The sequence below is a fragment of the Natator depressus genome, chromosome 2 (genome assembly GCF_965152275.1).
Source record: "Natator depressus isolate rNatDep1 chromosome 2, rNatDep2.hap1, whole genome shotgun sequence".
NCBI classification, from domain to species: domain Eukaryota; kingdom Metazoa; phylum Chordata; order Testudines; family Cheloniidae; genus Natator; species Natator depressus.
The window spans coordinates 221,950,567-221,974,866 of NC_134235.1; the positions used below are offsets into that span (position 1 = coordinate 221,950,567).

A 24,300-nucleotide genomic window follows, 5' to 3' on the forward strand; every position below is an offset into this window, starting at 1 on the left:
GTCTACATGGATTCCAACTGAAGATTCCTACAAGCAAGTGGAGAGAAGATGTTGTTTTTGACTCAGCAAACTGTCTACATTTGGTGATCAAGACTAACTGAGACTCAACCTAAGCTTTTGGTAACTCTGAGTTTCTTCTCACTGTGTTTCTGTAGGGACTGACCTGTTTAGATTTTAATTTGTTTTCTTTATTTGTTTTTGTATAACTGTGAAGATAATGTATGTTGCTTATAAAATAGCCATGTTATGTTGTAAAAATTATTTGTTTCTTTATCATAAGATTTTATAAAGTTAGTACTTAAGAATTAAGTTCATTCCTTTTGTTCTTTTGGAACTTTGAATGTGGGGAGGTTGACCTTGTTCAATTCTTGATGAAAATCCCTAGAGCCTGAATTCTGGGTCTGCAGGTGCTTTTCTATGGGAGTTGGGGTTTAGGGCAGTGAAGTAAACTCTAACCCGCCCACAGGTTACACAACCTCTTGTAGTACAAGCAAATTAATGAAAAGTCGATAGCTGTGCCCTAGTAAGTTGGGAGCACCATCACTGTTATGGGAAATAAATTTACGCACTTACCTACATTTTCTTTCCCTGCATCGGGCTCGTCCATGCTCGATATCCGGGACTGACTGGACTGAATTGGAGTCTCAAACAGATCCTGGCTCATGGCAGGGCCTGTGACTCTGGGTCCTCTGAGGTATCCATGGTGGTAGTGGGTTCTCTGCCAAGTATGGCATGCAGCACTTTGTAAAAGTGGCAGGTCTGCGGCTCAGCACTGGATCTACTGATGGCTTCCCTCGCCTTCTGATACGCCTGCTGCAGTTCCTTTGCTTTCATGCAGCACTGCTGCTGATCCCTGTCATACTCCTCCTGCATCCACCGTGCAATCTGCTCATAGATGTCTATGTTTCTAGGGCTGGTCCGTAGCTGTGCTTGCACGGCCTCTTCTCCAACCAGGCCCCGGAGATCCAATATCTCCTGTCTACTCCAAGCCAAAGTGCATCTGCAACGTGCAGCCAGCATGGTTAGCTGGGCAATTGCACACAACAATGGGAGCTGCTAGGTGTGCTCTCCAAGCTAGACAATCAGGAAAAGGCATTTCAAAAAGTCACAGGTTTTAAATGAGGGGTGGAGGCATTCCAGGCTCTATGAGCCCCGGGCAGTGGAGTTCACAATTGTGACCAGAGCAGTCAGTGGTGGGATTGTGGGACAGCTGCTGGAGGATTATTAGGGTCAACATAATTAACACATATTTCACATTGCGTCAACCTCAATACATCTACCTTAGCTCAACACCATTCAGGGAAGTGGGATTACAATATTGGCTTAATGGAGAATTTACATGGGTGAGAGACAAATTTATGTGTAGACATATGCACAACTAGGTCGACGCAAGGTGACTTACATCCACCTGATTACATAGTGTAGACTAGGTGTAAGTTGCCTGATTTTGAGAAGTGCCCACAGGTCCCACTGAGGTCAATGGGAGCTATAGGGAGTTAGTACCTTTGCAAATCAAGCTATTAAGAGTCTGAACATGATCCTGAACAATTAAGGATATGTCTACACAGCAAAGAAGAACCCATGGATGGCCAGTGCCAGCTAACTTGGGTTCATGGGGCTTGAGCTGTGGGGCTCTTTCATTCCTGTGTAGATGCCTGGGCTCAGGCTCTAGGGCCTGCGAGGTGGGAAGGTCCCAGAACTTGGATTCCAGCCCAAGCCCAGAAGTCTACACAGCAAGGAAACAGCCCCACAGCCCGAGCCCCATGAACCCAAGTCAGCTGGCACTGGCCATCTGCGGGTTTTTCCTTGATGTGTAGACGTACCCTTAGTGGCAAAGCTCCCAGTGCCTTCAATGGTGTAGGATCAAGAACTTAATTAAGTGCCTAAATATGGATTTACATTCCACTTCAAACGTTTTGGCCAAAGGCTGGGTTGGTTTGTTTTGCATAACATATGTACAGCATGTTTACAACTTGCATACATTGTGATTTATTGGATTATTTGAGAAATAGACAAACTGCCCTCTGGTTACAATTAATCACGCTGTCTAAAAATATACATATAAATCCACGTATACAATCTCTCAAGTTTGGACACCGTATCTCCGCTTAATTGTCTCAAAACTATTATCTAGAATTTTTTCCTTTGTAGGTCCACATGACAGTTCTGTTTGGATAATGAGCAGAATGCATAGGGCTCTAATGTGAAAAAATGAAAATATTTTATAAGAGAAAATGTCACTGAATAGATATAAGTTGTTCCATCTAAGGAAGAAAAATCCCATGGTGTAGATTACTCAGCAGTTCAAGCTGTATTTTGCCTTTCATCTTAGTGACAGCCTCAGTGACAGAATGATAACTAAAAAGAGATAAAAGGACACGGAGATATACCGCAGTGAGGTAAAGTATATGCAAGTTGAGCATTTGTGTGCTTGGAAAGATCTGTACTGACACAATCAGGAAAAGGTAATGCATGAGGGGTGTTTTCTGCTTCTTGTTAAATGATTGATTGATTGAGTATTCTCTTTGCCTCTAGACAGAGTTCAGAGATCAGGATGACAGATCAGATTTCTTTACTGGTAGCAAAATTTCACTAACATGCGGACGAACCCCCCCCCCCACCCAAAACCTTAACCCTTTGGGTTTTTTTTTAATATTGGGCATTGCTGGCTGATATAACAACATTGAAGGTCCTGCATTCCTAGCATTTGAAGCAGCTAGCAAGGAGGTGTGCTTCCCTGCCTCATTCAATGACGTCATGACACTTAACAATTACAGAGTATAGTGCATTTCATCTTCAAATGCTCCACAAATACTAATTAATTGTGCAACAATTAAATTAGAATTTACCCTCTTTTGTTGCAAAAGGATATGTTAAATTGAGATGCCTATCATTAAAAATCCCTTCATTCCTTAACAACTGGATCCTTGAACTATAGGTATTTCTTTTCTTTTTTTTCCCCTCCCCATCTCCAAAACACTGTAAGCAATGACAGAAAACCAGAACATTTTCTTCAGAGAAGGAAATTTTGGTTAGGGGATTAGAATTGTTCTGCCCAATTCTACAAAGAGCAAAAGCTAGAGCAAGCATCTGTCCACCCCCTTGGCACATACATGTATGTAACGTTGTTAAACAGCGACTGCGTATGAAGCTGCATTTCCATAGCGCATTAGTGCTCCCATCTGTTTCCCATATTGCTGATGACAGCAGTGGCAATATCTGCTATGTGCATTGTGCTATGTGATGTAGGGGAAAGAAGAAGCTAAAGAAAGCACTTCACTGTAAAAACAAAAATTTTAAAACAGGACTATCCTCACCACACTGTCGAGTGCCAAATAGGGAGAGGGATTTGACAGGGCCATGTAGTTGCCTTTGCAATCTGGCTAGAGCTCTGTTTTCTCATCCAACTTCCCCAGAAATGAGAGGGAGTTAACAATGAAGAGTGAGGCTTTTTCTCTTGTCACCCACTCCTAGTCAGAAGAGAGGTGGTGGGTCTCCTCTATCCCCTCCCATCACAGGAGAAGGGAGAACCAATGATGGAGATGGATCTTCCTGTAGAAGGAGCAGATGGGGTCTTCTTGCTGAAATCTCCCTTCTGGCACTGCTACCAGCTCCACCAGCTAGTAGTGTTTTCCCCCAAGAGGAGTAGGAGCTCCACAGCGTGCCCCCTTCCTCTCACACAGCTGGACCATGGCAGCTTTAATGTGTTCAGGGCCTTCCACATTTGCAGTAGGAAACAGCAAGATTTGGCCTTTAATATACGCCAGACTCAGTCTCCTCATTATGTAACTGACAGACTCAGAAATGGAGCTGGATAGCTTAGGAAATGGCACAAAGCAATGTGGTCTTTATTATGCAATTTATTTTTGCTGCAAGTCTGGCCCTTTCAGTAGCTTTTTCTTTTTTAACAAGTATTTAAGTAGTCTGCGTGATCCCTTTATTTTTGTTGTTTTCTATGTTTTGACTGGTTTATTCTTAGAACAAGTACCAATTTAGCAGGATTTTATGACACAATAAAACCATAGCAGAATTTTAAAATATTGAATCATCATCATGTAAGGAGTCTATGTCTGTATATGTATATTGAGAACAGTTTGAACTACAGAGTCCAGATTCCAATATGCATAATAAACATTTCTGGACTTTTTCTCTGCTTCTCTCTCTTTCAGTATCTTAAGGAAGTGGTTCTCCAACTGTGATCTATGGACCAACAGCTTACTGATCACGTGGGGCCAGATTTTCACAAGAGCCAACAGTTAGGTTTTCAAGTGCTCAGTACACAAAATTGAGGCCACCCTTTTTTTTCTTCCAAAAGAGCTCTGCTCCTGGTTGAGGCACTGAAACCAGGCCAGTTTTTGAAGCATGCTCAGCACCGACATGTACCCAGCATGCTGAGCTGTCCTGAAAATCTAGCCACTTATTTTGATGCCTAAATGGGAGCCGAGGGTTTTTGGTTTTTTTTTGAGAATTTGGCACTAATTGTGGCTGATGAGCTCTTTTGAAATGTGTGGCCATCAGACTGGTTCTCCCCCTTCTCAACATCTGATTTGTGTCCATTTATTCTTTTATGTAGAGACTGTCCAGTTTGGCCAATGTACATGGCAGAGGGGCATTGCTGGCACACGATGGCATATATCACATCGGTAGATGTGCAGGTGAACGAGCCTCTGATAGTGTGGCTGATGTGATTAGACCCTATGATGGTGTCCCCTGAATAGATATGTGGACACAGTTGGCAACAGGCTTTGTTGCAAGGATAGGTTCCTTACAGACAGTCCCGCAACCAGAAGCAAATACTCACCAGCCACCACCCAACAAAAACACTAACCCAGGAACCTATCCTTGCAACAAAGAATAAATGGACACAAATCAAACGTCAAGAATTATAACATTCAAAAATCAGTCGGAGAACACTTCAATCTCTCTGGTCACTCGATTACAGACCTAAAAGTGGCAATTCTTCAACAAAAAAACTTCAGAAACAGACTCCAGTGAGAGACTGCTGAATTGGAATTAATTTGCAAACTGGACACCATTAACTTAGGCTTGAATAAAGACTGGAGTGGATGTGTCATTACACAAAGTAAAACTATTTCCCGATATTTATCCCCCCCCCCCCCCCCCCGCTACTGTTCCTCACACGTTCTTGTCAACTGCTGGAAATGGCCCACGTTGATTATCACTACAAAAGGTTTTTTTTTTTCTCCTGCTGGTAATAGCTCACCTTACCTGATCACTCACATTACAGTGTGTACGGTAACATCCATTGGTTCATGTTCTCTGTGTATATAAAATCTCCCCGCTGTATTTTCCACTGCATGCATCCGATGAAGTGAGCTGTAGCTCACAAAACCTTATGCTCAAATAAATTTGTTAGTCTCTAAGGTGCCATAAGTACTCCTTTGATTTTTGCGGATACAGACTAACACGGCTGCTACTCTGAAACCTCTCTGTTAGAATGTGATCCACACTATGAAAAATCAATAAAAATCCTGTTTTAAGGCCCCAGTCCTGCTACCTCTTGCTCACGCAAGCACTCCTTATTTGCCTCAGTAGTCCCATTGAATTCAAAGATATTACTCACTGAAGTAAGGATTACTCATGAGAGGGGGATGCAGAACTGGTCCCTAATTTAGTAAAGCAGGCCTTACAGGCAGCCAAAAAAATGTTTAAGTTTGCCGATTTGTATATATTTCCTAATACAGAAAAATGGATTAACTTCTTTTATTAACTACAGCTGTCATCTTGTATTTCTGCTTGAGTCAAATTTTGGATTAGAGTCAGATTTTTTGACTGTACAGTATAGCACATGCTCATTGTGAAAAATGATCTTTACAATAAATGAACATGTGTTTCTCCACGTTCAGTTCGGCACTGCATAAATATATACTTTTGGTTCCATAGTTCATAATATATATGAAAATTCTAGGGAACGGTAAACTGATTATTAAGTAGTTGAAGTGAACAAATATTTCTGTGCGTTCAGTTGACCAAATTTTTGCTTTGCCCTTTCCTGCTTTTGCGGTCACATTGTAAGGGAACATTTAATTGTTTAGAGATTTGGGTAGTCTTCAATTTGGGGGGGTTGTTTTTTACAAAACCTAAATTTTGGGCAACATTTGGTTTGACAGTGTCCTTTAAAAAGAACGACTATTATGACCCACTCTCACTGCTATGCATGCTATGTACAGTCTACATTTATTTTATTGCCGTACTTCCATGAGATGTTGTCTATGCACCAGAAGACTCTTTCACAGCAACTCTGAGGAGATATATGTAAATACTGATTTAACTTTATTCTTCCTGAAGTTACTGATGGTTTTGTAAAATCTAATGTTAAGTACAAATGTATGTAGTATCAGCGTATATGAATACTTGAAAATACAGCTGGCGTATTCAGAGAGACAGAGTGGATCATCAGGCTGGCTTTCATTGAATTAGTATAAACACACAGAAAGAATAGAAACTAACATCCTGCAAAACGGACCCAGCCTGACATATTTCTTAGGAGACAACTTTAACAATATTTCTCAATGAACCTTTTACAAAAGGAACCTTCTATTTCAAGATGGCTAAATATTTGGAACTACTATCCAATATAACTTGCTATACTCAAATATATGAGGGAACCCATAAAAACAGCAATCCTGGTCTTTTAGTAAGTTTACGTAATGATACATTATGTAAAAGAGTCATTGTGGCACTTCAGTTGGCACATATGTATTTAGAGCAAAGGAAAGTAAAAAAACTACAGCGTATACATTTCTCATAAGTATAATTTTGTCATGAATATTTATGTAATGTAAAATAAAAAAGAAGCTTAAAAATTAGATGAAACAAAACTTGTCTGACTCATAGGAGGAATTTATGTTAAAATCAGAATTCACTGGTTACAGTGAAATCAGGGAGTGTCCATTAAACAAACATTTAAAAAATGAGGGGAACCCTCAGAACCCCAAGCAAACTCTTACTTTAACTTCCACTGTCTTTCCTCCATGCTCGATATGCCTCTCAAGGTATTCTGAAGACAGCAGATCACTGCAACAACAGAAAAGGAACCATGAGCATTGAGTACATACACTTTTGCACTACATCTCAGCTAGGCTTGATTAAACATTTACATCTGAAAAGCACAAAAACAGCAGGATACCTTCCCTGGCATGTTCCCAAAACTCACTGAAACAATTAGCTACAGCAGAGTTGCTATCTATTCTGTGTGTAATAGATTTATATTTGAACACAAAAAAGTGAGACTAGAGTCTACACTGAAATTTTTGGATCCAAAGCCCCAAAAACCAGTTACTGATAATTGAAAGACCAGGTAGGCTGTTGACATCCAAAAGAGGGTGGGCAAAACTGACAAGGAAAGGTTATTACATTTTTCCATACATTAAAGGGAAACCATATGCTTTCAATCTGATCGATTTTTTCTGGTTTACATTAGGAGTAAATAATAAAGAACACACTGCAAGTCACCTCTATAACAGATTACATTTGAGCTGAACAAAAAATGGCAGCTGCCTTTAGCAGACCCCTAGAAAAGTAATGGTGCAGTATTAAGGAAAAAAATCATAATATACATGTGTACCATAAAAGTGAACTCAGAGTCAGTCTAAAGCAGTAGGTAAGATCATAATGCAGAGGGGAGTCCAGCCAGGATAAGGTCTGGTTATCGTGCCTGCCTTTGGCCATTCCACTGAGATAGACAGGCTTTTGTACCGGTTTGTTGACTAGCTGACAGAGTGTCACTCTCAGACTCTTGCTGTGGATCTGTCTCAGAGCCATTTATTCACTCTCGCTTTCTCCAGGTGTTCTAAGGCTTTTATCCATATTATTTAGCTAAATGTCTGCAGGGACATTGCTAAGCAAAACTTCAGGGGTGAAATGCTGGCCCAGTCAATGGGAATTTTGCCATTAACTTCTGTGGGGTCAAGATTTCATCCCATTGCACAGTGCTAAGTAGATTAAGGAAGATAAACAAAAATACACAGCAAACATTGGACTAAGGGCAAGATAGTGCACTCAGTACTTCACGAGTGACTTAGGATCCTGGAGCCCCTATCACCCATGGAGTTCATAGAATCATAGAATATTAGGGTTGGAAGAGACCTCATGAGGTCATCTAGTCCAATACCCTGCTCAAAGCAGGACCAACACCAACTAAATCATCCCAGCCAAAGCTTTGTCAAGCCAGGCCTTAAAAACCTCTAAGGATGGAGATTCCACCTCATCCCTAGGTAACCCATTCCAGTGTTTCACCACCTCCTAATGAAATAGTGTGTCCTAATATCCAACCTAGACCTCCCCCACTGCAACTGGAGACCATTGCTTCTTGTTCTGTCATCCGCCACCACCGAGAACAGCCGAGCTCCATCCTCTTTGGAACCCACCTTCAGGTAGTTGAAGGCTGCTATCAAATCCCCCCTCTCATTCTTCTCTTCTGCAGACTAAATAACCCCTGTTCCCTCAGCCTCTCCTCGTAAGTCATGTGCCCCAACCCCCTAACCATTTTTATTGCCCTTCGCTGGACTCTCTCCAATTTGTCCACATCCCTTCTGTAGTGCAGGGACCAAAACTGGACGCAATACTCCAGATGTGGCCGCACCAGTGCTGAATAGAGGGGAATAATCACTTCCCTTGATCTGCTGGCAATGCTCCTACTAATACAGCCCAATATGCCGTTGGCTTTCTTGGCAATAAGGGCACACTGCTGACTCATATCCAGCTTCTCGTCCACTGTAATCGCCAGGTCCTTTTCTGCAGAACTGCTGCTTAGCCAGTCTGTCCTCAGCCTGTAGCAGTGCATGGGATTCTTCCATCCGAAGTGCAGCACTCTGCACTTGTCCTTGTTGAACCTCATCAAATTTCTTTTGGCTCAATCCTCCAATTTGTCTAGGTCACTCTGGACCCTATCCCTACCCTCCATCTACCTCTATATCTACCTCTCCCCCCAGCTTAGTGTCATCTGCAAATTTGCTGAGGGTGCAATTAATCCCATCATCCAGATCATTAATGAAGATATTGAACAAAACCGGCCCCAGAACAGACCCCTGGGGCACTCCGCTTGATACCGGCTGTCAACTAGACATCAAGCAATTGATCACTACCCATTGAGCCTGACAATCTAGCCAGCTTTCTATCCACCTTATAATCCATTCCTCCAGTCCACACTTTTTAACTTTTAATACTGCGGGAGACTGTATCACAAGCTTTGCCAAAGTTAAGATATATCACATCCACCGCTTACCCCATATCCACAGATCTAGTTATCGCATCATACAAGGCAATCATGTTGGTCAGGTATGACTTGCCCTTGGTGAATCCATGTTGACTGTTCCTGATCACCTGCCTCTCCTCCAAGTGCTTCAAAATGGATTCCTTGAGGACCAGCTCCATGATTTTGCCAGGGACTGAAGTGAGGCTGACCGGTCGGTAGTTCCCCGGGTTCTCTTTCTTCCTTTTTTAAAATATAGCCACTATATTTGCCTTTTTCCAATCGTCCGGGACCTCCTCCGATTGCCACGAATTTTCAGAGATAATGGCCAGTGGCTCTGCAATCAGAGCCATTTCTAATGGCTTTTGCTTTCTTTCCTTCTGCTAACTTGTCATGATTTTACACATGCAAATCAGCCACTTGTAGAAAGCTCGAAGGCCTAGATGATGTTTTTCTGACTACATCCCTTCATGGTTTAAACCTTTTGGGAGAAATGGTCTCTTTTAAGATATGTTTAATCCATGCCTGCTAAGGTAATATATGGTATTTCTTATTGCTTGCAGCCTGTTCCATCTAGCAACAGTTTATCCTTTCACTGGGTTACTAAAAGCATCACTATAACCAAAAGCACAAACTCTACCCTCAATTACTCTTGTGCAACTCCACTGAAGTTACAGTTGTATCTGTGTTACTGAGGTCCACAGGGAGCTCTGTGCTACAATACACAGAACATGATAAGGTCCTTTTCCCACAGACTGTATAGTCTAACTAGGCAGACAACAAAAAACACACTGAGACCAACGTCATAAATTGGAGAACGCGTGGGAAGTTTTTTGGGAGGACTATGGGGGACTGATAGTAGGTGGGTGACAGTATTATTATTATTATTTTATTTTTAAACTGGCATGGGGTAGTGTGGCCTTCACAGAAGATGTCAACATGACCTGTCTGCCCCCTAATTGTACCACTATAATAAATCTCTTAATTACACGCAGGAGTGTTTTGTTTATAAACATAATTTCCAACAAAGAATGCCTTATGATAATATATTTATTAATAATTATAGCACAGTGCATGGGAAATATCACAAAACACCAACAAATGCAGTTCTATTTTCACCTTCAATAATAATGAAGCATATAGATTTGGCTAAAATAAAATAGTTATTTCAAAACGATGTAATTTCCTAGCCAATGCCAATGCCAATGGAATTAATAATTGCTTAAGAAGCATAAATCAATGAGCAATCGGCAATAAAATAATTTGTATTTCAGCTGGAATAAGTCACATGGTCCTTTATCTATACAGTAGTGTTGCAGTAGAAGCAGTTTGGTTGACAGCCACCCCATCCTTAAAATCGATTTCTGCTGGCTTAAATATATTTTTTAAAACCATACAGCTACTATAAATGAAAATCTGCATCTGAATACAACAAACAACAATTAAAAAAAAAATCTCACAAGTGCTAAGGACATAGAAAATCATGGTGAGAAAACACCTATGAGCATAAACTGAACAGGCTGTGATACAATGTTTTCAGAACTATAAGCTCAATCAGTGAGATAAACTCCTTGAAAAGGAGTGAGCAAAAAACCCCATATGTTAAGTTCTAAAAAAATGTTTCACAAGAAACACATGTGAACTACAACTCTGACAATGAGAAAGCAATTATGATAATGCCAACAATCTGCTTTTGGGGTTTTTGTTTCTTATAAAAACTACAAGAGGGGGAAATGGTTATTTTAAAAATGTACACAAATAGAACAGGCTAATCACCATCTGTTTACAATACCACCATCTTTTAGCACTATTTTAACTCCAAGTCATATCAGCGATTCCATATGGACCAAGAAATAAGAGTGATGTTTTACAAAACAGAGATGGAGTCCCTGCCTTGAACAACTTACAGTCTTAAGAGGTCAGATTGCTGCTACCCTTCCTAGCCAAGTAGTCCCAGTGATAGAACACAAGGAAACTAGAAGGCTTAGGGAGTAACATTTGAGTGTTAGAGAGGGGTCCCAGTTCAGGAAAGCACCTTTATTCAGGACAGCACATAAGAATGTGCTTCAGAGTTGTCTTGAATAGGTACAGACTTAAGCATGTGTATACATGGTTTTCCTGAATTGAGGCCAGGAATAGGAATACACAGAGAATAGGTGGGATGTGAAAAAAACAGTCAAGGTGTTGGAGATTAAATGGGTGCAGAGAGTATGAGGGAGAAGAATCTGCTGTGGAGAAGTAAGTGGGTCAGAACTAAGTCTGGAATGAAGATCATGGAGTAAAGAAAGGAGAATATAAAACAATCAGACTGGAAAGAAGAGGAGACAAGTCCATAGATCTTGAAGACTAAGAGAGAGAGAGATTTGTATTTGATTCTGGAACAGAAAAGAAGACAAAGAATATTTCTAAGGATGGAAGAGATGTGTTCCCCTTTCCAGGTGCAAGTGAGGGGAAAAAACTGGATTTTGAACAAACTGAAGCCTCAAGAGTGGAGATTTAGGGAAAGCATAAAAATGGAATTACAGCATTCCAGATGACTGGATCTGAATGCATGGATAGAAGTTATGAGAGCAGAGATAGCTGTCCTATGTAGAAACAATAAACAGAATTCCAAATCTAAGAGATATGGGAAGCACCAATGTTATAGGTGAGAAATAATGATTGAATTTACTGTATCTGATATTGTTGCCCTTTTCCATTGTACCTTGTGGAACATTTTTGTGAATGTTTTTCTTCTGTCTCATCACTTTTTCTTCTGTCTCTTCTCTGTCTTTCTTAAAGTTCATCCCTTTCCACAGTCCTCTATTATGTGTACCTAAAAATTCAGCAAAAGACTTTAATGAGAGTTTAGCTTCAAGTCAAACACAGTTTCTGACAACAGGATCAAATATGAGATTTGAGTTGGGAAGCTTTACAAAAAGGAAAGTGATGGAGTTTTGGTTGAAATGCTCTTCCCACCAAATTAGTAGATAGCCTTTCTGGACATGCTGGATTCGAGGTAAGTTACACAAAGTATAGATGTTGAGAAAATTCAGACAAAGAGAAAATGATGAAAGGCCCAAAAGAATGAAAGAGAAAAGGCTTCAGTATCACCTGCATGGTAATAACCCAAGTTGAAGAGATTGGTTCGAGGGCTGAACCCTTCAGAACACCAGAGTGGAAAGATCTGTGCAAGAGGAGTGCATACTGCGTGTCACAAGAAGTAGCTGATGGAAAAGTAAACATGTAACTAGTGAACAAAATGGTTTTGACTCCAACTAACTGAAGAAGGCCACAATCATCATCAATTGTATCAAAGACAACTGAGTTCAAGAAAAATGAGGAGCACAAGAGAGAGTCTGTTTCCAACAAGACAAGATTATTGTAAAAAAGCAGCCTCAGTACTGTGAAATAGGCAGCATACCAGCTGGTAGCAAGCAGGGGTTTGCTGTTGGAGAGGTGATGAAAGAATACTTTTCTTAAGGAAGGTTAATAGCTATTGAAGGAGTGAGTATAGGGTATGATTTTTGAGAATCAGGGTGTGGAGATTCAGGGCCGCAGGGAAGATAACATTGGAAAGTTGGGTTGATTATTCCCTTGACTCAAGGGCCAAGAATGGGGAGACAAGGCAAAAGGGAACAGAAATCGAGCTTTTTCTCTATGATTAATCTGAAATTCAACTGTCCCAGGCAGTCAGAACACAGGGACGATACAGTTACTGATTTGCAGGTCTGTTATGTTAGTATGGTTTCAGTATCAGCCATGAAACAATTTAAAAAAAACGTGATTTACAAAATCTGCTTCTGAAGAGTCACTTAGATGGCACATTCCTGCATCTGACTGGCTGGAGCATTCAGAATCTCTCATACTTATGCCCACTTTCTAAGCCAATCCACCCAGTCTTCTGCTTTCCCCTCAACGCCCAATCCTCCATTCTGTTCAGGAAGGATTTGCTAACTCCAAACTCCATTGAGAACGTCTGTTTATCACATTATATTTGTAAAGCTTTCACCACACTCCATATCCCCTCTTCACAATTATGAAAAATTTTTTCCAATTGATATTTAATTTAATGGATATAGCTATTAAGTTAACCAGATGGGTATCTAGGGAGTATTAGCCTGAAAGAAGAAACAGTTCTGCTTCTCTGAAGCAGTAGCAGGAAGTGCAGGACATGGCTGTAGGAGAAGAACTACTGTTTGAGGTGTCTTTGAGAGATGTGTACAGTGGCCATTTTGAGAGGAATGAAAAGGCCGTTTGAAACGTACATGTACGTTCTGACCTGAAGAACTTCAAGCTGCTCTTCACTTTCCAAATACTCTGGCCCTGCTATTTTCTACTACTAAAAGCAAAACTTTTTTGGGTGGGGGAAAGGGGAAGGTGATTCCACGTACTCCCTCACCTCTTCCATTTGGGTATTAAACAACAAACAGTTACTCCAAAAAGAAATTAGGGATGTATGAATAAGTTGAGTCCTCAACAGATCACACACAGATCCTGTCCAAACTCAGTACTTTCCTATTATTATTGTTAAATCAAAAACTGTAGCGCAATATGAACCTCAGCTAAAGCATCTAACACATGCTGGTATGTGCCTGGGATTTCCCTCTCCAGAACCTCTTCAGTCCTAACTCCTGACTCCTTCTTACCTAAAAGTACACTCTGGCTCCATTGATAGCCTGGTGGGAGCTAATTGAGCCCACCTGCCAATATGACTCAACAGTAATTACCCTGAATCTTACTGCAGGATTTCAGCATGTGATCTTAGAGTGGCTCAAGAGAGGAGCTCTGGAATCCTAAACAGGCCTGTAATGGGGGGATAAAACTTTACAGCTAAACATAATGTTCTGATTTGTGAACAGCCAAGGTTTGGACTCCTGGAGAGGGTTAATTTCTTGGTGGAATGAGCATAAGCTGCCTCAAGATGTTCTTGACTATTTTCATTTTATTTACCTTATGTCCATAGTTCCTATTATCGCTTTGAAAAAGGAGTGGCAGCAAAAGCAGCGAGAAAAGCTTTCACAAAAGTAGCAGCACTTTCACTGCTCCATCACAAACAGCTCCAGGTTCAAACTCCAGCCTGACTGCTGACATGCGTAATTTTGCCAGCTTGAGTTCACCTGTCAATGTGTAGTTGTTACACCAAGGGCTTTTCTGGTCCATCCCTTTTCAGCCCTTGTGTTCTGACTGGGTAAGGTGGTCTTGTCTGCACAACGTTACTCCTTTTGACCCAAGTGACTGGCCAAAGTTAAGGGCCCTGAGAGTTGCTTCGACTAGGAAGAGAAACTGATGATGGAGTCGGGTATCTGGTGACACAATCCTGATTATTTACATAGAATGTACAAAATCCTGTTCCCCTGAACACAGGCGTCAAGCAACAGGAAACAGTTTCTTTGCTCATATCTCCAACACCCTTTCAGCCAGTGGTCAAATCAAAACGCACTCTCTCTGCTCTTTTCTCAAGGCCATGCTCAGTGCTTCTTTCGGCTCTTTCTTGCTGCCTACTCTCTGCTTTTATGTGTTTCTCCCCTTCTTACACACACACAGATGCACAAACCTCTATCAAACAACACCCAGAGAAAACCCTCCACCCACATTGTTCTAATTCCTGGGCAGACTCAGATGGGCCTTTTTTTCTGGGCAGTGACATATGCCGGTGTTTTGGTGTGAGGCCCTTCTTTATCCCGAATGAAGGACAGCTGCTACACTCACCAGTTTCAATGATGTTTCGCCCAACCCATAACAATAATGGGCATATAGTCAATTTTGTGGGAAATTACTGAAAAATTCTGCACATAATGTAGAATGCCTAGTGCCCTTAGCTTCCAAGAAAAACACAAGAGCTAATATTTTGTACTGTAGGTACAGAGAAAAGAGATCTAGTCATGGACTGACTTTAATATACCATACCATTTTTAACTATTGTCTTTTATGAAATCTAAATACAGTTTCCAACACAATAAAAGCAAGAATAATGCTTTCAAAGCTACTTAAAGTGCTATTAACCATTTCATAATTATACTTTTAAAAGAAAGACCCTTTGTAGAATCAGTGCTGCAAGGTGCACAAACACAATACAGTAGTTATTTTTTCTGCTAATACAGGGATTGTAACTACAGCCTACTTCTTCATGCCATAACAAGACTCCATCTACTTCCAACACAATGGATCGGCAACACCTCATGCAGAAATTCTTTGCAGTAACCAACAGGAGGCACTACTGCTGGAGATGCTCTGAAACTAGAATACGAATAATGGGCTGAAGATGGTATTAGGTATCAACCTTCATTGGAAAGATGATGAAATAAGGTTTTTCTTGCTCTAACTTTCATGATCCTAAGTCTCAGGGCTTGCTTACATGGCAGAGTTACTCCCTGGCAAGCTAGGGCGTGAATCCACATCGCACCAGCTTGCCGCACACACAGTAACATTCTCTGTGGACTCTGCTACAGCCCAGTGAAAGTTCTGGAGTGCGGCTTAGTCTACAACACCAGGACTTTCACTCTGCTGGAGCAATATCCACAGGGGATGTTAGTGCGTGGCAAGCTAGTGCACTGTAGATTCACACCCTACCTTGCCACACAGTAACTTCCCATGTAGACAAACCCTAGAAAGCTGAAAGCAGCCTGGGTAAAGGGCAAGTACTCTGTTGTTGCCTTACTCCTATTTCACAGTACAGTAGCAATGGCAACACCAGCATCAATACAGCTTCATGCTGTTTTTATTTATGAATAATTTACACAAGTATATCTTCATGCATTTTCATTTTTTACTGACATTTCTGAAGAAAGCATATTAAAATGAACAGACATTTTTAGACTGAGTTTGCACCTCTACTACAAAGTGAAGAGAGCTTTATCAATGCCATTCTGTCCATGTGTCAGTGTTGGGGGCGGTGGGGTTCCTTTAAAGTTTGAGTGAATATAATTAATTTTAGTGTTTGAGCACATTAATAATACTGGTGGGAGGCAAGCACAGAGCAGACAGATGCTAGACACATTTCCCACACAACTTTCCCAATGCAGCTCCATCCCAGCCTTTAATGTGCCTTTTCTTGCAATATGACAGGTTTCAGAGTAACAGCCGTGTTAGTCTGTATTCGCAAAAAGAAAAGGAGTACTTGTGGCACCTTAGAGACTAACCAATTTATTTGAGCATAAGCTTTTGTGAGCTACAGCTCACTTCATCGGATGCATACTGTGGAAAGTATAGAAGATCTTTTTATACACACAAAGCATGAAAACATGGGTGTTTACCACTACAAAAGGTTTTCTCTCCCCCCACCCCACTCTCCTGCTGGTAATAGCTTATCTAAAGTGATCACTCTCCTTACAATGTGTATGCTAATCAAGTTGGGCCATTTCCAGCACAAATCCAGAGTTTAACAAGAACGTCTCGGGGGGGGGGGACTAGGAAAAAACAAGGGGAAATAGGTTACCTTGCATAATGACTTAGCCACTCCCAGTCTCTACTCAAGCCTAAGTTAATTGTATCCAATTTGCAAATGAATTCCAATTCAACAGTCTCTCGCTGGAGTCTGGTTTTGAAGTTTTTTTGTTGTAATATCGCAACTTTCATGTCTGTAATCGCGTGACCAGAGAGATTGAAGTGTTCTCTGACTGGTTTATGAATGTTATAATTCTTGACATCTGATTTGTGTCCATTTATTCAACAGGAGAGTGGGTTTGTGTGGGGGGGGGGGAGGGAGAAAACCTGGATTTGTGCTGGAAATGGCCTAACTTGATTATCATACACACTGAAAGGAGAGTGATCACTTTAGATAAGCTATTACCAGCAGGAGAGTGGGGTGGGGGGAGAGAAAACCTTTTGTAGTGGTGAACACCCATTTTTTCATGCTTTGTGTGTATAAAAAGATCTTCTATACTTTCCACAGTATGCATCCGATGAAGTGAGCTTTAGCTCACGAAAGCTTATGCTCAAATAAATTGGTTAGTCTCTAAGGTGCCACAAATACTCCTTTACTTTTTTCTTGCAATAGCAGAAACTACCTCCCTTGTTGACGTTTTGTGATGTGGAAAACATTTTCCTGAGTCAAATTTATTTCAGTTGTGATCTAGGGTGCATTTAAATCCAGATCTCCATACTAAAATGGTTGTATGTTCATCCATTTTAGTACAGTAGCACTAGTCAACATTTGGTGCCAATTGCCCTCTCACAAATCAAACTAATTTCAGATTAAGGTAAGGTACCATAGTGCCAAATATGAAATTACATCCAAAAACACTAAGGTTGCAAAATCAAACATTGAAAAGTTAGAAAATGCCAGACTTAAGGATGCACAGGCAGCCTTCATTTGGCCCCGTCATGCATATCCATTACGATACAAGCTTTAATTACATAATCACATACTCTGTTTATCACAGGATTCCTGTCTCACTTGGTAAATGGATAGTTTTTCTTCTTATCCCCCTCTTACAATGTGTGGCCACAGAGCTCTTTTAATTATACACTGTACAAACCCAGTATTGAATACAAAATTATTCATTTCTCCCTGGGCATTTCTATGACGCTCTCATTATCAGATCTGAGAATTTCACAAATATTAATGAATTTATCTACACATCACCCCTGTAAGAATCAGTGGCATTATCAGCATCATAGATGGAGACTAACACAGAGACAGATTAAAACCAAAAAATCAAAAACATCCACTAGTTTTGGATGCCCAACTTGAGATACCTAGGGCCTGATTTGTCAGAGTATTTAGCATTACATAGCAGTTTGTATGTTCAAAGCACAGCTCCTATTGACTTCAGTTGTAGCTGTAAATGCTCAACATCCCAGGGGTGTCACTCACACTGAGCACCCAGATAATGAGGAACACGCAATTAGTAGCCAACTGTGAATATTTTGGTTAAAATGGCTTGCCCACCATCATATCGGAACTCTGAGGCAATCCAGTTCTACAGCGCAACATCCAACTGCCTCAATCACAACACCTCTTCCTGCAATCCCCTGCTCATTCACTACACTCCTCCCACAACAAATGAGAAGGGTTTCTACAGCCTCATTCCCTACATGACCCTGACTCATTCCCAGAACTCCATCCCTCCTATAGGAAAAATAGTATGTGGTCAAGTCATTAAAGATTGCATCATAATTCATACACACAAAGGGGCTGCATTAAGGTTGCAGTGTTATAAACCGCTCTGTCCCCAGGCCTTCACACAGCTCCTGTCCCTCCCCCCCCCCATCCACCCCCGCAATCTTCTGGCTTTTGCCCCTTTTCCGTTCTGTTCCTATTCATCCTCCTTCTTCCATTCCTGGGGGGTGGCGGATTCAGCCTCAGACAGATGCCCAGCATGGAAAATTTCAGCCTAAACAGTTAAAGTTTGGAAAATCATAAAAAAAGCTGAAAACAGGGTCTTCTAATGGAAAGTCTTGGGTACTCAGCTATTGACAGCACCACCAGTTAAAATACATACCATATACCAGATCCTCTGCACTAATCACCATGATGTCAAAGAACAAAATTATCACGTATTTTCTTAGATATTGTGTATTCTTCAAATAAAAAATGTTGTTATTAACATATATGAATTAAAAATATATAATAATTCAAATTATGGAGACATTTATCCTTATTAATGTCAACCTGATAAAAGTATTGTCTTGATGAATATTTGAAGTGTTTCAGAAATGAAATGAAACCAATGGATTTCTAAGTACTGTCATCCTTCTGGGGAAAAATATTCATAATAGTGCAAAATGTCTACATCACTGGACCAGAAAGGAGGGGAACACCACTTACCAAAAGAACAAAAGCAAAGTGCACCTGTTGTAACACTGTAATTTGTTCTTTCAAAAAGGACTTGTATGCTAATGGCATAGACGTTTTTCTGGGTTAGAAGTCGGTGCTCCCACTCATGATATTTGGCAGGTGAACCATTGCCAGAGTTAGTCGGCAACAATGCAAACAAACCCTCAACTGGTCCACCTTAACACATGCATAAGACAGATAGAAAGGGGTGTTGCTTGAAGGAGCTATCCACAGCAGAATGGAGCCATAAACTGTCAGTCTAGAGACATCACAAAATTACAGACAAAGTTGAAAGAAAAAATAAAAGTCCCAGCTGATCTTAAAAATGAACGAGCAAGCAAGAGGACACCAGTTGTTTAACTATATAATCCAAAGGAGCTACAAATGGAGAGCAACACTAATTATTTAACCACAGAATCCAGAATATAATCACAATACCCTGAGTATAAAGCCATCAATCTTGATTTAACACATAGCATGTACACCAGAATAGCTAGCATCCAAAAAGACAAATGCCAGCAAATTATGACTCCTTGGTCTTACTTTGTGCTGTTTGGAATCTGGATAGTTTACTGAATGGGCAAACAGTTGACATGCTAGGGTGACTGGCAGATTTGCTAGTCTCCCTACGTATGGATTGATTGCTGGCAAATAGGTACTAATCACTGTCACCTTTTGTTTCCCTCTTAGGGTATCATGAACATATTTATTTGGTATTTTAAAAGCTCTCATTCTATCCTAAGTCAGTCACTGAAATCCAGAGAAAACAATTACTTTTTACTCTGGCATGTATATTTTTTAAAAAAATACCTGGCTCATTAACCAAATCACATGCTCAATAGAAATCTCCACAACAGCCGTTCAAATCGATGCTCCACAGGTAGCCAACATATCATGAGGACAGTGCAGTGTTTATTACTTATTCTCCATTGCCACATGGATTAAAGTATGAGCTGATTCACACTGACAGGATTCAGTAGTGAAAACGACTTGAATCCTTGGGGAATCAGAATATATCCCTCTTTTATCTTGGTTATAGCTGGAGTACATTATAGGTTTTCTTCCACCCTCCCCTCCCAAACCTCCAGTTTAAAAGGACATCTACATCCATTGTCCTCATGATTCTTCATTCCCAAAATAACGCTCAGAGTAGAGCCAAATTCTGCACTGGTTTACACTGGCATACATAATAGTAGTACTGACTTCACTGGGGTTACTACGGGTTTAGAGCAGTACAAAGGAGTGGAGAATTTGATCCCAGATCTGGGCATATTAGCCTTTTTCAGACATCCAGTTAACATGGCACAGAGTTTGAGGCAGAGAAGGTAGCACACAAAATCTTAGCCCATTCAAATAGTTCTGCTGCGGGCTCTCATATGACTGAAGCCATGCTGCCGACATCCACTCTACACACACTGCTGAGGGGCATCTGCAGGAGAAATACTCTGAAACATACAAACACGAATAAATAAAAACACAGTTGTATGTCTTTTCTTGCTTCCACTGCTCGTCTGTTACATTCGTTTATTCACGACTTCCATTTTCTCCATCATTCGTCTATTTCCACCATTCTGTTCAGTATTTCCTTTGTCCCATTCATGTATTCTTGGCATGCACTGAATGAAGTCCTAAATTAGGACTAATCCCATTGCCTTGTTTGAAGAACTCGATTTTGTAGAGTTCTCAAGATTAGAAAATAGGGGCCTGTATACCAGGATGTGTTGCACATTTCCTTGACTCAGAAAGGTGTACTGAGCTGCATTTTGCTGAATGTTTCATGTGTGTTTACTTTAATGTACAATTGTTCTAACACATATTTAAAGAATTTAGTACATTTTATTCAGCCCTGCTCAACAATAAGCATCTGTATTTTTATAATTTATCACATGATCAGTAGTTTAAATTTTAAAACTTATGGCATTACAAACTCAAATATTGATATAGCAGAAGCACTGAAATGCATCCTCTGATGAAAAAATGATGGGAGTCAAAGTAGATTGCAATTTGCACTGCAAAGTACATTATTCTTTCCATGGTACTTAGTTTTCACATTCCCTAGAATCTGAATGACCACCTCCATTTTCCTTGCAGGAATGCCTCCCTCTGTGGGTGAAATGATGCCTTTTGCTGGCACCCATGGGCCCACTTCAGTAATAGATCACGATTCTCTTTTCATCATACAGCAGTTCACTGTGATTAGAATTTCTTCGTAGTCTGTCCTTATCCCTCATAGTCAATGTCTACATTCAAATTTGGTTTCCAAGACACTACCCAGTAGGAATTCTGGGTAAAAGCATCTTCCTCCATGCTTTAGCCCACTACTTCTGGTCATCATTTTTCAAATACTATATTGCATTTTCACCCAGAATTTAGTACCCATTTCATTTCCTTCAGGACTGTCACATTTCCAATGACATCACAAAATGTATCTTGTAGGAAAAGAGTTAAAAGATGCAACCACCTCCAAAACTGAGTATGTAGGATTTGGTTTGATTCTTAATGTGTCCTATTATCCTCTGTCAACAAATCCTGTAGTTTGGCAATACGCTTTATTTTCCTCTCAGAAGGCACAAGTGAGTATTTCTTCTAAGTAACTGAGGACTAAATTTTCCTCTTAGACAACTCTGCTCAGAGCTAATTTTTCCACAGCAGCCTTATAGCTGCCTCCTTGTTCATAAACACTACAACAGACTCTTTCATTACATGATCATTCATACAACGTATATCCATTAATAACAAAAAATACTATATGCACATCAAATGGTGGGGAAATAATGCAGCTGCTGTATGTATTATATTGTACTGCTGTGTAAGTCTGTAGAGGGAATGACAGTATCACAAACAGCATTGAGTACTGCTCCTCACAGTGCTCACATTTTAAATTCTGTATAGCCCTATCTGTGTAGCAGCTCACAGGGACTTCTGTAGGTGCAAAGTGCCACTGTGACTAGGTGGAAGAGGTATGCTGGGGGCACAATATAATTTCATTTCTGGCACCATTCCCCTTGTTCTCCACCCCTTTCACTTAGCCACACTGCAATCTGCCCCTGGAAGCTCCCCGTCCAGAACCATATGCTGACCAGGAGTTGGAAATACAGCTGAGTGCCAAGGTCTGATATTGGAATAATGGACACCTGCAATACAAATGAATCTATAAGGGTTCTGGCCCAATGGAGACACTTTTGGGTGTGATTGATACCTGAGCGTAGACTATAAAGTTGACTTAAAATTGTGCTTCAGTGAGTGCTGAGTATGAACTCCAGAAAAGGACACAAGATTTCTAACAAGAATCTTAACTTCAAATTTGCAGATGTCTTTGCATCGAATCTGATGTGCTCATGAATGCCAGGTTTGTATAATTTTTGGTGGTGCTCAGAACGGGTCCAAGCAGAGCCATCCCATCCATAGAACGGACCGGGGTAACCACCCTGGGCCCCGTGCTTTGGGGGGCCCTGCACTTCAGGGGGACACAGGGTCCAGGGTGGCCTGGACGGATAGTGGGGGGCCTGGCACTGGCAGCAAGCGACCTGGCCCCAGCTCACCCCGATCCACCCCGCTAGTTCCCGGTGTCACTCGGGGGAGGAGGTGGAATCTGGAAAGAGGCAGGGTGGGGGCTTAGAGGAAGGGGTGGAATGGGTGGAGAGGGGGCAGGGCAGAGAAGGGGCAGGAAGATCCAGGGCGGGGGTTGGGGGAAGGGGTGGAGAGGGGGCGGGGTGGAGCAGGGGTGGGAAGAGGCAGGGCAGTGCAGAGTGGGCTGAGGTCGGGTCGCTTGCTGCTGCTGGCACCTGACGCCCCACCAACCCTCTACCTAGGGCCTCCCTGGACCTCACGTCCCCCTTAAGCACAGGGACCCCCCAAAGTGCAGGGCCTGGGGCAGTCGCCCCTGTCCATCCTATGGACGGGATGGCTTTGACAATATAAGCCCAAACATTGGTGGAGCCGGGCCCATGTTCCTGAACATTGGTGGAGCATGGGCACCACACACCAATATAATTTGCCGCCTATGGATGTGCTGCCAGTGTTTTAACAAGGGATGCCCACAGATTCCTCATCCTGCCTTTCCCCTGTGGTAAACCCTGTGTCCCGGGGTAAGTGTGGCAGGGAAGTGGGATGGCAATGTGTAAGAGGTAAGGAAATCATCCCAGCTCTTCCCATATTTTGGTGACAGAATTTAAACAAGGGGCTTTCCTGGAAACCCCGAAGAGCTTCCTCTAGCACATCACTGCTAATCAGTTTTAAGGGTGTTTGGAGTCATTCATGCAAACACTAATTCCAATAAGTGGCACTGCAATTTACACCACAACTATTTACAACTCGACAAGAGCACAAGTCCTTGAACATTTCATTATCCTCTTCACTATGTAATGCTATCCTCGTTACGACACATATTTGGAATCTTCCTCAATATTTCTAAATGATTTATGTTTCTAAAACAAGTTCCTTCCAATGTACCATGTGCTATTTATAATAAAAAAAAAATTGAACTCATTTGAATTCAGTGGTTCTGTAGTGTAACAAAGTTGACAGTCAAGCACAGGGGAGGAGGACTGTGGCTTTCAGAACAAGGAAACACCTTCAGAAAGCTGTACATTATTTAGAAGAATATAATGCTAAGTTGAACAGTAAATTGAAATAAAGCAACCTCCAGTGATGCTAATGATTTTGATTTACTTTTTAAAAAATGAAACGGGGGGGGGGGGAAATATGAAAATGATAGTTTCCTCCATGGATTAGATACATGTCTAATTAAAGTACCCATTTTATTCTCATCCACAATTTTTTTTAAATTAAAATAAAATAAAGAGAACCACATTTACAGAGTCATTTCTAAGGCTCAATCCTCCCATTGCAGTAACTGGATGTGCTCCTGTGGGTAAGGTTTGCCTATGGGACCAAAGCTTTCAGGATTTTGCCTTAGTGTTGGGTGGTCAGAACCAATATGAAAAATACAGCTGTGTCTTAATGCATAAACATGTAAACTGGTGCACATTTCCCCAGCAGTCTTCTGATTTCTCCCCTAACAACAGCACACAGTTAACAATATTTGGGATGGGACAGTGTCATCTAAAACTGCCACTTACCATACTCTGTTTATAGCAAATAGCTGTTTGAAAGGAAAACTGTTAAATTGCTGGGCAATCAAAGGAAAGCCTTAATAGGAATAAACAACTTTTCCTTTTTACAGCTGTGTCGGTTGCAGATCAATGTTATGATGAGATGGAGATGACAGTACGCCAGAGCCGCTAGGGAAGTAGAGCATAAGAATAGATAACGTGATGCCTGGGACACCTCAGATGCCCTAAGAATGTGTTCTGAAGGATGTTCT

At 41.1% G+C, this 24,300-nt stretch overlaps 1 protein-coding gene across 8 annotated transcripts in view; it reads right to left on the reverse strand.

Annotated features, from left to right (window-relative positions):
* The window catches only part of ADAM22 (ADAM metallopeptidase domain 22), a 192,118-nt gene that overhangs the window by 96,922 nt on the left and 70,896 nt on the right, over positions 1-24,300 (reverse strand). For all 8 annotated transcript variants that reach the window (XM_074945972.1, XM_074945969.1, XM_074945967.1 and 5 more), the window contains exon 4: positions 6,972-7,038. In XM_074945972.1, the coding sequence (XP_074802073.1) occupies positions 6,972-7,038 (67 nt within the window). The remainder of the gene's footprint in view (positions 1-6,971; positions 7,039-24,300) is intronic.